At 34.8% G+C, this 14,630-nt stretch overlaps 1 protein-coding gene across 1 annotated transcript in view; it reads right to left on the bottom strand.

Moving 5' to 3' along the window:
* The window catches only part of Smp_130540 (alanine aminotransferase, putative), a gene marked incomplete at both ends in the record, with an annotated part of 23,119 nt that extends 10,416 nt beyond the window's left edge, over positions 1–12,703 (bottom strand). Inside the window, 7 exon segments of the mRNA XM_018789964.1 lie at positions 3,569–3,726; positions 3,731–3,768; positions 3,822–3,915; positions 6,663–6,779; positions 10,432–10,562; positions 12,302–12,497; positions 12,530–12,703. Of these exon segments, the coding sequence (XP_018646383.1) occupies positions 3,569–3,726; positions 3,731–3,768; positions 3,822–3,915; positions 6,663–6,779; positions 10,432–10,562; positions 12,302–12,497; positions 12,530–12,703 (908 nt within the window).
* Positions 12,704–14,630: the final 1,927 nt, after the last annotated feature.

Here is a 14,630-nt window from a genome sequence, read left to right as displayed (position 1 = left end):
AATGCAGAATTCAGATATCAGTTTTGGTGATTATACCCGATAATGAAACACATATTTATGACTGAATCGTCAAGTAAACACAATGATTGATATTTGGACAACTAAAAAACAGTCAAGGTTAACAGACAGATCTCACTATTACATAACAAACAGTGTTCGTATCATTATTCTCATCTAAGAAAAATATTTCTTGTATGACAACGTATATTAGATTGGAAGAATTCAGATATCAGTTTTGGTGATTATACCCGATAATGAAACACATATTTATGACTGAATCGTCAAGTAAACACAATGATTGATATTTGGACAACTAAAAACCATTCAAGGTTAACAGACAGATCTCACTATTACATAACAAACAGTGTTCGTATCATTATCCTAATCTAAGAAAAATATTTCTTCTATGACAACGTATATTAGATTGGAAGAATTCAGATATCAGTTTTGGTGATTATACCCGATAATGAAACACATATTTATGACTGAATCGTCAAGTAAACACAATGATTGATATTTGGACAACTAAAAACCATTCAAGGATAACAGACAGATCTCACTATTACATAACAAACAGTGTTCGTATCATTATTTTTACTTTAAGAAAAATATTTCTTGTATGACGACGTATATTACAGTCATGTATATTGATATGATTTGAAAATAAACAACATTTACGAAAAAAAATCGAAGAGGAAATAGGTATTCGTACATGTAAACATAGTTCCTTATTTACAATATGTAAACTAATAGACAGGATGATATTTGGACGGAAAAGTTTCTGTCAGTGCTTAATAATATAATAAAATAAACTGCAACACATTTTTGTATGTCACAAATTAATTGTGTATCCTGCCAGATATTATTCGTTGTCATTTTTATTTATTTATTTAAACACATAAATATTGGTACAAAAGGGCACCAGATACATATGCGCCACACTTTGTGTGAGGGCTGAGATACTGCCCGGGTGCTCAAACCGAAACAGGTGGTTTTCTTAGGTAGCCACACCCCGAGTCTTTGACCTAAAGGTCTAACCCACAAGTCAGTGCAGCATCGTGAGGAGATGCAGTCCCATGGTAGCCGTTGACCAACAACTGGTTCATATGCCATTTGTTCCCTCAGGATACTGGAGACCATGTGCACCATTGGTTCGGAATCAGGGTTTTCCAACTCCCCTAGGTGAACTTTCCATGTCCACCAACCCGGTTAAAGCGCCGGACATTCGCTTTTCGTCCTCTCAATTTCGTGAACAACACCCCCGCCACGAGAAGGCAGTGAGTAGGACTTTCCTGGCAGGGGCTATATACGCGTGGCCATGTGAGAGCATTTCGAGAGGGAGAGCGTACTCTCCCCACTCTCGGCCGTACCAGGGCATTTGGGGGCAAAAAGTGGCTACCGCCTCCGAGAATTCCTTGTTATAATTTATAAATAAAGACGACATTGTCTATTTACTTTTTGTTTCAGTAACTCCTGGGCTATAATGTGATCAAATATTTTATAATCTTTTACTGAAATAAGACAAATTCCTAAATAGAGGCTTTAATATTTATTGGTGTAGGTGAAATTTAATAACAGAGAATGGGTGAAAAGATTTAATTGATTGTATTGCTAAAATAGATGGCAACATTAATAATCTTGGTGAGACTACTATTCATAGATGACCTTTGAGCAACGTTACGGTAACCTTGAGAAAGTTCACCTAGAGTCAAGACAGGATTATAAATTAGTGTGCGGATTAGGAATTACAGTTAGGGATTTTAGTATGAATCGACACTAGCCATAATGCTAAAATGCTATTTAACTATATGGATGAATGAATTTCGCGCCAAAAACTAAGAATTGCTAATCTTTACTTTTATTGGTTTGTTCATATATTACAGTCTCGCCGCAATCTTATATGACGCATATTAGACCTTGTTATTTTGTTAATGTACACATTGATGATAATAAACTGGTGGTGTATCTTAAGAAGTTTGACATACCACTAACAACTATCCTATAAAAACATTTAGAAGTCACCAATATTTGATTACGTTACACTAATCAAGTCTACGAATTCAAACAAATTGTTTTAAGCCGTCAATGTAATTTTATATCAAATCATTGAATTTTGTGTCCTCATTAGAAAATTGGTTAGTGGAAACTAGACATAATGGAAATAATCGGTTACCAAAATCTGATTACTTCATATATCTCAAGGTGTTCATTGAAGCTTAAATATATAAATGTCTATGTCTCGAACTTCAAGGTATAGTGATACATGTTCAAGTTCAAGAGCAATATCGATTGTGGATCGTACAACAGACACCATATTCTAAACATGACCTTTTCGCTGATTTTTATCCATATATCAACCATAGTCAAGCGTAAATACTTCATTAAGTCTTTATTGTTTTCTTGAACTGTAAAAGGAGGAATTACTGATATACATACCAGCTTACTATTTTATAGAACCTTTATTGACAATGAAATACAAATCAATAATATGTAATAATTTCGAATGATAAACTAGTCCAGTTATTCATAAACAACATAAGACCATCCTATCGTCACATTACAGTAAAACGAGACAAAATATACGAAAGTTACAGCAAAGATTCATAGATACAAGTGGTAGTATATGAGTTAACAAACTAAACACAGAATATGGGGTTCAAACAAAGGAAAACACGCTATTCGATTTGGCTAATTCAGTTGACAATTCATCACATTTTCGAGTAAAAATATTTCAACGAGTTGGTATACTCGATTGATAAACTCTTTAAAAATAGACACTATCGTTAAACTGTTGACTAACTAAAGGCTAAGGGTTACAACTAGTCAAGGGTGGGGGATTAGTATGCCTAAATCAAAACAAAATCCAAAAAAGCCCACATAGTTGACCTATACATATAGGTTCGGATGTGAAACCAGTCTGGTTTCTACAGGTTAGCTGTTTCTTAGTCACATCTATGCTGCGGATAATTATATAAACTAATAATTTAGAAATTATATTGGTTAGACTGATTCCTCAGTGCTTATCATAAGAGGATTTTTATCCTATTTTTTATAAACTGAGACGACTATAGATTGAAACTAGTCAGATGGAATAACGTATAGTTTTAAATGACAATCGTACACAATAAAACTGATAATATTTTACTACGTGATATCGATACATAAAGTAAACTATCAGATAACTAATTAATGTATTTATAATTATGATGAATAAAATATGTTTGATAAGTTCCGGAGTGGTCGTCGAGGGGATAACCGAGGGCAACATTCCTAGTCTCTTACTCTGGAGACTTCAATTATGTATAGATATATACTTTGTTTCACATAGTAACTGAGACTTATGAGGCATTGGTTAACAGAAACACAAGGATCCTACTATTTTCACTGTGAATATCTTAATGCATATAGTATCAAATATGGGATTATTGTGTTATAGTTGTTAGTTCAGGAGCTATATATAATATTTATTAAACGATGGTTAGTGATACAGTAGTCAATTAATATCCAATGAGACTAAATGTTGTAAAACTAGTCATAATTATTTACATATACTCTAAAAACAACTTACTCTCCCATATAACCTTTACTACATGACATAAATGATGCTAACTGTAATTCCGTGGAAATTCTTCCGCCAATATCATATAAAGCGCGTTTAAATGAGATAAATCCTGTATCTGGTGCATAAATGTTGTGTTGATATACTTCATCGGCTAATACAACTAAATTATGTTTGTAAGCGAATTTTAAAACGTTTGTAATTGTGTCCTTTGATAGTAATTGACCTGTTGGATTGCCAGGGTTGATTACTACCAAAGCACGTGGGATACATTTATCTTTGCATTTATTTAAAGCTTCTTCCAACTGTTCAATACTTAGGTCCCATCCATTTGATTCATCCAAGTAGTAATCAATCTTAATGAGAAAAATAAACAAGTTTTAAATCGATTTGATTAGAGTATGTGGATTTTTGTGTAAATATACATGGCAGTGTGTTGAAGCTATAATTTGATGTTTTACTATTCTCATAGTAACTCGACTTTGGCTTTTACGACAAACGTCAAAGAGCAAACATGAAGCTTGTTATTTATTATGACTAAGACTCGTATGGACAAGTCTCTATCATATTGGAGACATGTTTAAAAATATAATCAGTCTATATTTACATCGTCAGTAAATCCAGTTAGGAATTTCTAGAGAAAATATACTTACATATTGCTGTCTTTCTGATGATAAACTCGATAGACTAACATATTAGTAAAGTACAACTGCGTCTAGGTTAATGAGATATATTCAACTGAAAAGACCATGAGTTCATATCTGAATCTATTAAATCTGATCAAAGTACTAATTGATCTAGTAAAGACTAATAAGAACTGTGTATGCACGGATCAGTGAGTTATAGCACATAATTCACTTTTAGTGAGCGTTAACACTTTTTACCTGGTCAAAAAATACATACAGATCAGTTTTCGCTTTTTTGGAGAACTAATGTCAAGAAGATTTATCGTAAATTATATGAAATATATTATCTAATCAAAAGGTAAGAATTTGTACTGCACGAAACGAGTGTCCTGGATTCCACTGGTGGCCACCATCCATCTCTGCCTAAAAAGTAAGAATCATTTTCGAAGGAGTTTTATTCCTTGAGTTAGATTGTGAAAATCACTGAAGAAGGAAATGTTAAGGTTATGGTAAAAGCAACTCAGCAAAATCTCTTTTTATTAACAAGTCAGTTATACGTAACGTAGAATGTGTTACATGTGCGCATCGATTCAGGTTATCATAACATAAAAGCACAGCAAGATGTAATTGTTGTAGTAAATTTTAAAGTAGCAGAGATAGTAACAATAGTAGTAGTAATAGAAAAGATTAGACATAGAAGATGAAATTCGAGAGGAAAATATGGATAAGTGGAATAAAAAAAAAGTTTTTAGGGTACTTTAAAATCTTGGAATTTAGGTTAAGAAAGAGTGAATGGGTGCAAGATATAATACCGAAGCCTCTAATCATCGGTTTAGATAACTACACAGACACCAACTAGGTAGTCTATACCTAACATGGCTCATTCTAGCAGCTGACGTGTTCGTGGACTGACCTTAGATCTTGATTTGGGCACCCCCAGCTTTTTTCCAAACTACTTCTACATTAATCATCTTCGCACATCGAGGTAGGTGGTTAACGGGTATACGTAAAACTTATCCCAACCGTCGCAATCGATAACCATTCATTAATTCATAAATTAATTTGCTGTTAATATCTAGCATTCCGTATTTGACCTCAGTCATGCTATAGCAATGGTCCGAGCAATGCTTCGAAGGTATCCATGATCGCATACTAGTAACATACGAATATACTCTCTTTTTAAAAGCCACATTTCACAGCCATTGCAGATCAAACATATCTGATGACACAAACCCAGCACCGTAAACTGTCAGCAGCTTAGTATTATTTTAGAGAATGCCTATTTTTTTAGATGGTAAGTTATATCTGTCAGTGAATTTAGTGTACTGATATTAGTTCAAAAAATTATTATTAGTTTTATAAATGAGGTGATAGGTAGTCCACTGAGCAAGTTTTCCTCTACAGAGTAATTTGCGCTATTTCCTAGCATCCATAGATATCTGTATAATATTTAACATATAAAGTACTGTGTCAACTTCGTTAAGTGACCCAGTGTCGTGATTTGATAAGAAGTGTCTATTCCCTTATTATTCGGCATCAAACAAAACGAATGACACTTTTTAGGTTTACAAGATAAATTTATAAAGCGAGATTTCAATTAAGAGGCACTATTTTCTGAATTTAGCTGATTATCCACAAGTTACGATTTCTACTTATGTATCGTATATTTTATTAAGATATGAGAAGATCAAAGGACTGCAAAGCATTGTTTGGTCACGGAAATACAACCACGTTTAAAGAAATTCTAAAATAAATATGTGATAGATTGACTATGTGTCTAAAATATATGAGTAATTGAGTGAGATTATTCAATTCATGTAGCAGTATAAACTAAAATGTAAAGCAGTGAGATTTCCATTATATTAACTAACGATCTGTAATATTTATTCATATTTTTACCCTTTCTTGTTAATTTGATGTACTGCATACATTATGGACAATATTGGTAATGATAAGCGAGCATAAGTTCAGATCGTCGAAAAAAATTCCTTATCAGATCTTTGTTATTCGTATAGGATTTTTAGGATATAAACGTTGGCATTTTAACACTGTTAATAAGTAAAAAGCCATGTTGCGCCTAATTTCTCCAGATAAAAATGTTCCTATTTTAGTTATCTGAAAAATTCACTTGAATATGCTTTTGTTGTAGATCTCCTGTACAACAGATATGATAGTTCTAAAGCACTTGTTAAACATCTGTATAATGAAGTTATAATTTATTAAACAAGTGGTTGTGAAATAACCCATTGGAATTTCGCGGTTATCGGACAATTAGAACGCTGGTAAAACCAATGAACAACTTGCCAGGAAATATGGTTAAAAAGAATCATGCGTTGCGAAACGGACGAAAAACTAACTGGAAAGAAGTTTTTTTGATCGACTCGTTCCTTCTTAAATATGAATTAGAGCCCCAGAATTACTGTTTGTCGATATAAATGTTGTTAATGGTGAACATATGTATTGATCGATCAGTTTACCTGATAGGCGTTATATTCAGCATTTGTTGCTGAATAAAGAGGATATTGAGGTATAGGGACCATAACACCAGAACGTCTGGATCCATCTTCTCCAGTGGATATCAACTGAAGAATTGACTAAAGGAAATATAAAAATGAGTAAGCATATATATAAAAATATATATATAAACTGGTTTTTTTTAAGTCAGATGAGAAATAAAGCGATGGACAAATGAGAAATCTTTTAAAAAATTGAACTGTCGAAAAGTCATATTGCTTTATAAACTTTCTATTGTTTATAATCATCACGGTACAGAAAACGTTTACAGCACTGTATGACCTTCAGTAGAATTATATTATCTTCACATTTTATATAGGTCGTATGATATTCACGTGAGAGAAGCTAGGAGAGAAAATTGTTGGACTTTTAATCTTAAAAATAGCGAATTGAATCTGTTGTAACATTGAACAACGAATTAAAATGTATTGAAGAATTTATAAATTATTGAACCTATCAGTTTCTAGATGTTGGTAATGAGATTCTAATTTAATTTTCGGTATAGGACAGATTCAATAGACAGTAATTAATGAATAATGAATCGTTCCACTCTCATAAATTATATGAATGACAACAAGTATTTATTATCTTCCTAAAATAAAATATTTCAAACTAGCTTCAGCTCTGGATTTATCAGATAAATAACTAATGATTAAATCATCAGTTGATGAACGGTACATGAAGCCTCTGGTGTTAATCATTAAATACAACACCACAAGGATTTTCAAAAGAGTAACACAATAATTGACTTCGTTTCTACAAACCAGCAGAACCTGATATTTCTGAAAGTGAGGATTTATAATGGAAACGGAAACACACAAAGTGAAGTCATGGTGAGAGACCGGGCCAATCAGACATATAAATTTTAAGATAAAATGTTGAATGGGAGATGATGATGGGTGTAGGTTAATGATTAAGATCCAGGCTAATTATGAGAGAGAGACAGATACATACACATCATTGGTTGAAAACCTGACCCGATTTTCTGAGGGACACTGCATCTGATGGTACCATGGTTTCACAAAACTTGACAGGAACTTGTTCGGTCATGTATCTACTAAACGACAACCATGTAAAGTATGTTTTGGTCTTCCAATTTAAAATTTCTGGATTATCAAATGTATTTGTAATATCCCAATGCTCAATTTATTCAAAATTATCAAATCAAAACTTGGTAATGATACCTATCAAATGTATTATTATGACCAGCTTGCTAAATTGAAATACTGTGTCAACGATGAATCTTTCAACTTATTGAGTATTGGTTGGATCAAAGAATTAAAGTTGTTTGGTTAACCAACTAATTTTATTGGTAATTAGATATCTCCTCCATCCGATGGTGGTTATGTGGTATCGTAAACACTGATTTAACTTTCAACATCCATTATCAAAGCACAGGCGTGAAAATTAGGTGTGGAGCGCTGCAAGATGTAGGCCCTCAGAACCAAAACCTTCTTGGGTATTGAATACTGCTCAAGAGGGTCAGGTGACTTAACTTCTGTAGCTAAATTCAAACGGCCAGACTTATTCTTCAGGAAGAAATGGTGAGTGATAATCTTTTCAAATTTACTCCTAAGCTAATTTGAATTAGTGAAAAAATACAAAGCTGACAACTTTTGGTTTAGTCCCCTAGGTGGACTTTCTGTGTCCACCAACCCGGTTAAAGCGCCGGACATTCGCTTTTCGTCCTCTCACCTTCGTAAACAACACCGCCGCCGCGAGAAGGCAGTGAGTAGGACTTCCCTGTCAGTGGCTGTATACGCGTGGTGATGTGAGTGTTTCGAGAGGAAGAGCTGACTCTCCCCACCCTCGGCTATACTATGACATTCGGGGTATAAATTATATACAGTAACTTGACAAACAACACAAAGATTTTTGCTTCCCTTCTTGAGCTGAAACAACTAGTGAGAAGGAAGTACGTTCGACTCCGAACTTCTAACTAACGCTCGTTAGTGCAATTAGTATTGACGCTTAAAAGCTGGAATTATAATGTGTTTTTTTCTGTTATTGATTAGCTTTAGGTCAGCCGCAGACTTTCCAACTTAGATGAGACTAAAAGGCCAGATATAATAATTCAAATAAGGTAACTAGTGTGTAGCTGAATGCCAGTTAACTTGTCTGTACAAAATGTTCTTTGCGCTGTGTGAGTGGCCTGTTTTAAAATGGACCACTGGAAAATTTTCGTTATGAACAGTTTTACTAATTACTGATGTCTGAAGGTTAGTCTTTTTGTCCGGCTAACACAATTGTTTGCAGTAAATTTTTATTTTAGTTCAACACATAAATATTGGTACAAAAAGCACCAGATATATATGCGCCTCACAAATCTCATTTGATTTGTGTGAGGGCTGTGATACTGCACAGGTGCCCAGACTGAAGCAGGTAGTTTTCTTAGGGGGCCACACCCCGAGTCTTTGACCTGAAGGCCTAGTCCACAAGGCAGTGGAGTAACGTAAGGAAATGCAGTTCCAAGGTAGGCGGTGACCAACAACTGGTTCATATGCCATTTGTTCCCTCAGGATACTGGAGACCATGTGCACCATTGGTTTGGAATCAGGGTTTTCCAACTCCCCTAGGTGAACTTTCCATGTCCACCAACCCGGTTAAAGCGCCGGACATTCGCTTTTCGTCCTCTCAATTTCGTAAACAACACCTGTGTCACGAGAAGGCAGTGAGTATGACTTCCCTGGCAGAGGCTATATATTCGCGTGGCCATGTGAGAGCATTTGGAGAGGGAGGGCGGACTCTCTCCAATCTCGGCCGTACCAGGGCATTCGCAGTAAAGCAACGTGGGTATCTTTTCTATCTCTTGAAGTTTGGTCTTTATGATGAATATTACTGGATGTAAAATTCTAGCTTTTGGATGATAAAAGCTGCAGAATAGTGATGAAAATTTATAGTGCATGACTTGTAAGTTTTTGATGAACAGAAGTGGATAATCGATGCTTGATCTAAAGACTCTAAAACGTTTTCAGTAGAATTTCCTCTAGCGGTAGTTAAAGACAGTTTCGACAAATTGATTAGGGGATTGATCACTGTGTATTAAAAGTGCATACACTAGTTACTGTTTGCAAACGTTCCGCCCTCACGACCAAGAAAATTTTAAGAATTCTGTTCACGACGATTTGAATGTACAAAATCGTCGTTTTGATTAAATACGCTTCAAGAACCCACGCGGATTCGGTCATATTCCTACTATTATTTTTGAAACAGGTGTGTCAATTTCAGCAATGCAGAATCTACGTCCAATATAGATTAGAATATGTCTAACGAGCTTACAACAAAAACCCAGAGAGGAAGACAAAAGTCCTGATTTTATTTTAATCTTTGGATTTCGTATTTATCACAATCGGTTAATACATTAAACATTTTTACCTTCTTTATCGACATTTAATAAAGCCAAGTCATGTATACCTACATTGCTCTCCTGTTATCACGTACTGATTTGTTCATGATTCGCAGAGTAGGTTTTGGACAAGCCTGAAAAATTCTAGTTTATCAAATATAACTAATGATTTTCACTACTTTATTGTTCTTTCAAAGCTACCAATTGTGTGTTGGGTTTTCCTTGTTCGAGTAAAAGTTTTAATTTCAGAGAGCGAACTATATTGTAATAAGTTTACGGCAGTCTCAACTGCACGACTGAATGAGTTCATTAAGTGGAAATTTCAATTCTTGTGCACATGAATATCGAATCGGTAGTTGACAAACAATAAGAATAATCATACTTACCTTAACGGCTTCACTTGCCCCATTCGATAAGAAAATATTTTGGGGATTAGCTGATAACTGATCCCGTTGTTCTATGTATTGTGCAACGTCTTCGCGAACAACTTCTACGCCTGTAGACTGGCTGTAGACTCCTATGATATGGAAAATCAATTAGACGCCCATAGGTAATACAGTTATTGAGCATCTGTTAGTTTATACTTTGTTAACAACATATCATAAAGCTTAGCAGTATTTTGATTTCAACTACTAAACATCCACAAGAGTATTATTACGATTTAAAACTGGAACGATAATATTTTCAACTTCAAAGGTCAACGATTAGTAAATTAAAGGTCCAGATGAATCTTTATGGATAGAATCACGACAACAGTTGTAATTTAGGTGAAGGGAAACAATACCGAAGTCCATCTGCATAAGTTGGGTGCGCCAATAAGACGGTGAATTCCAGTTAATTGAGACTAATGCAGTCCGACACTAACTGAAGTAGGAACATAATCTGACGACTAAACAATTATAATTTGAGTTATTGATCAGAGAATGTATCGTAAATTAGCCACATCTATGATGGAGTAATAACTTATTTGGCTTCGATTTATTTAAAGCCCTTTCGTAGTTTTCGCTATCTCACTTCATTCGTGAATTTAAATCTGCAACAATATAGAAAGTCATGTTGACCTTAGATGATTTACACCTAGCTTGTTAGATTTTGAATATGATAGGTAGAAATAAACGAATGTGGTGTGTCCGTGAATTCAGTAAATCTACAGGAACTGCAAAGCAAAATAGGTCAATCTGTCTGAAAATGAAATTTATCGCGAAATAACGTAGGCAGGATAACTGCTTGAAACCAAACGTCACAAAGAAAGTGGTCCATAATATTATGTACTTTTAGCAAACTGAAAATACGAGCATGGAGATTTGCATCTTCAAGTTTGAAGATATTGGTTAATTTGCTAAGTAGTTGGTGTGAAATACAGTAGTTAATATTTCTTTGTGTGACCAACCGTTTGATAAACCTTAAACTGAAATCCTTACTAAAAACTATCCACTGGACTTCCATTAAGTTCCGAATGTAGTGTAGCCCCATGTCATTTAGTTATTTTCAAAATTTCTTGTGATTAACTTCGTCCGCTGTCTCGAAAGGTAGAAACTCGAACTAGTTGAATATTGTATGAGGGGTTGTTACTATACTTGCTGGTGAATACTTATAGAATTCTTCATACAAGTACAAATTATATTGAAATTACCGAAAGAAACTGTTCCAATGGTAAACAATTCACCAAAGAAGCAGTTTAAGAATAGTAAGTATTCCTGTACATCAAATAGATAGTCAACTTGGCAACCAACCTCGTTTTCTTTTTTGAGTAACTGATCGTAGTATTCTTCTGATTTTTCTCCTTACTTGCCAGTTACCTGCTGGTTTGACGCAATTTATTTGTGCATATTGTTTAGGAAGACTTGACATTATCGTTCGATAATGAGGTGTCACTCACATTAATTAGGATGGGGCTAATTATCAGTCTTAGTACTTTGAATTATTAAAGACATTACCAAACCCAATCTAGTTGAATGAAAATGTGATCGCTGAACAAGCCATTTGATTCAAATTAGAACCAGTAACTGTCGGAATGGTTTTATTAACATGCACGTAGTTGACGGACTAAATACCGGATAAAATAAATTTTCAAAGGACTCCCAGATGTTATTAATGAAGTAAGATAAATGAGAATTGTTAGACTAGTAACCAACACTATGCGATTAGACATTTTAAACGAATGAGATAACGATAACATACCATCATATAAAAATCACACTTCGAATAATTGCCATCGATCAGTCAAAAAATCACCATTTCGCTCAACTGACTTACCAACACTCCCACCACAACTGTCCAAAAATCTCCTGGCTCTTAGCTTAGCATCGTCCTGAACTAAGTTGGTATCCATAATTTGTGTCTTTGTCGCGGCACACAAAACTTCACGAATGAATGAAATGGGCCTTTGACCAGACGCATGACAGTCCCCGATATTGCAACGGATAATTTTGTTGAATCTTTTTTTTGACCCCTGATTATAATTAATAGCTAAAATGATCTAACTTGTGATATTTCTTTCTCTAGTTCTAACGCCCTAAGTACTATCGGTCCACGGACAGCATACTGAAGCTTCACAACATGAGGATTGATAGTGTCACAACTCATTTTTTGATATGCACGAACATTTTGAATGATGCATGAGCGACCCACAATCTGTACCAAGCGAAATCCACACATGATTTCTTCGGGACTTTGAAAATTTGCTATTAGCGACCTTGAAATGCGAAAAACTAAACAATGAACACTACATTGTGAAGCATTTTTGAGAACCATCATATTCATTGACGAATTGTCGCTGTTTGGTCTTCCTATATTGCGAACTAGTCAATGTGCTGATCCGTCGTTTGGCGTACAATAGATCTCATGTAACATTAGTGAATGGTGACCTGACAAGTCAGAAGACACTGTAATTAAATTTATTCCTGCCAGCAAAAAGATATTTGGACATCGGATGCTAGGGGTTATGCTGATATAGTTTTGAATGTATTTTCGGAATCCGGTAACAAAAAAACACATCAATTCAAAGACGTAGATTGTAAAAGATACTCTACTACGTAACGGTACTGTGATGAAATACATTTCGAATGAGTGATGTGTAATATTTGATGAGTTCAACCGCATATTTGATTGAAAACAGGTAACAGAATGTTCTTACTGGTGTATGACAGCATTTTAGGCAATTTCTAGGAGAGAAATGGTGTAGACCTCTGCCATCCCCCAATTTTACTTTTCGTTTCACGAGGGAATTCATTAATCTAGTCTTTAATCCCGATTCCACTTTAGAAGCGAAAATATGGGATTTGTCAAAGCCTGTTTTCGTTCGGTAATTGGTCCACGGGTGTATCTCACTTTATGGCTTTCATTCAATCTTCCATCTTAATGATCCTTCCGACAGACAATAATCACCCACCATATTTCGAAGGGTAGAAGTAAGAATATTCCCTTCGCACTAACCAAAGTTCAATTGTCCCTTTCTAGAATTTCTAGTGAGCTTGATGGTATGTAACTAATTTTAAATGTTGTTTTGCAAAATCTAATATGAGTACTGATTTCAGCTTATTCTCGACTAAGAAACAGATACGAGAACGTATCATTAGATCACTATATCTTGAATTACACCATACATCTTTAGCCGAATCGGCTCCTATCATTTGCAAGATAAGAACTCTGCTTACGAATTAGTGCACGGATAACATAGTAGTCATTGTTTTAATGGTGGTGACAGTGAAGATGAATGGTTTATCAACACTGACTTCAGGTTGCGCACTCCTGTAGTATCGGTTTATATGTTAAGCCCATATACTGTATTCTAGCTTCTGGCCAAGCTAATTCGCCTGTCCACTTATGAGGCATATTATGGTCTTGTCAATTATTCACTTATTAACCTTGACTACTTTTTTATATGAGCGTATGTGTATGCACACTTTGTATCTTATTCATCATATGTCTGTCATTCATTTTTGTCTGCTATAAATACTGATCAACGCTTGCTTTAAATGAGTTGGCTTCCCCGACATCTCCAATACGCATTATTTTCGCTTCGCTCTTGAGTTGGCTTACCAGCCATCTCCATTGCGTCTTATTTATGCTTCGCTCGCCAACATATGCTCATGTGCTCATAGCTTTATGGCCTACGTCATTTGTTAATAAAAATGTAGTCGCCGCTTCCTTTTGCCTTCTGATTCCATACACCGTTAAGATTGGTATAATAACGGTTATCGAGTTGAACTATTAACGAAGCACTACACTCTTTTAGCAGCGTTTATTGCATCTGTTGACAAAAATAGAATGATAAAATATACACATGAAAGACCCTGATCAGTATTTTTGAGCTCACAGTCTTTATGTCAGTCCATTATCCTATCTCTTCAACATTTTCTTTGCTGCAGTTTAGTCTCCGATAGTTGACTGATGAATTATTCGAGTATTCGTTCTAGTAGGCTTATTAGTATTTGTTAACAGTAAGCTTATTCACCTTTGATACCACATTATTACTTCCCAATGTGCACAGCAAGGAAGACCAATAATAGGCACTTATTTTAATTCTACTACTTTCTTTGAACAAAGACATCAACTATGGTAGGCGTTTCAGTCGAAATGATTC

The sequence above is a fragment of the Schistosoma mansoni genome (assembly GCF_000237925.1).
Source record: "Schistosoma mansoni, WGS project CABG00000000 data, supercontig 0126, strain Puerto Rico, whole genome shotgun sequence".
Taxonomy (NCBI): Eukaryota; Metazoa; Platyhelminthes; class Trematoda; order Strigeidida; family Schistosomatidae; genus Schistosoma; species Schistosoma mansoni.
The sequence above is the reverse complement of the archived record's forward strand: the minus strand, read 5'-3'. Positions and strand labels throughout refer to the sequence as shown.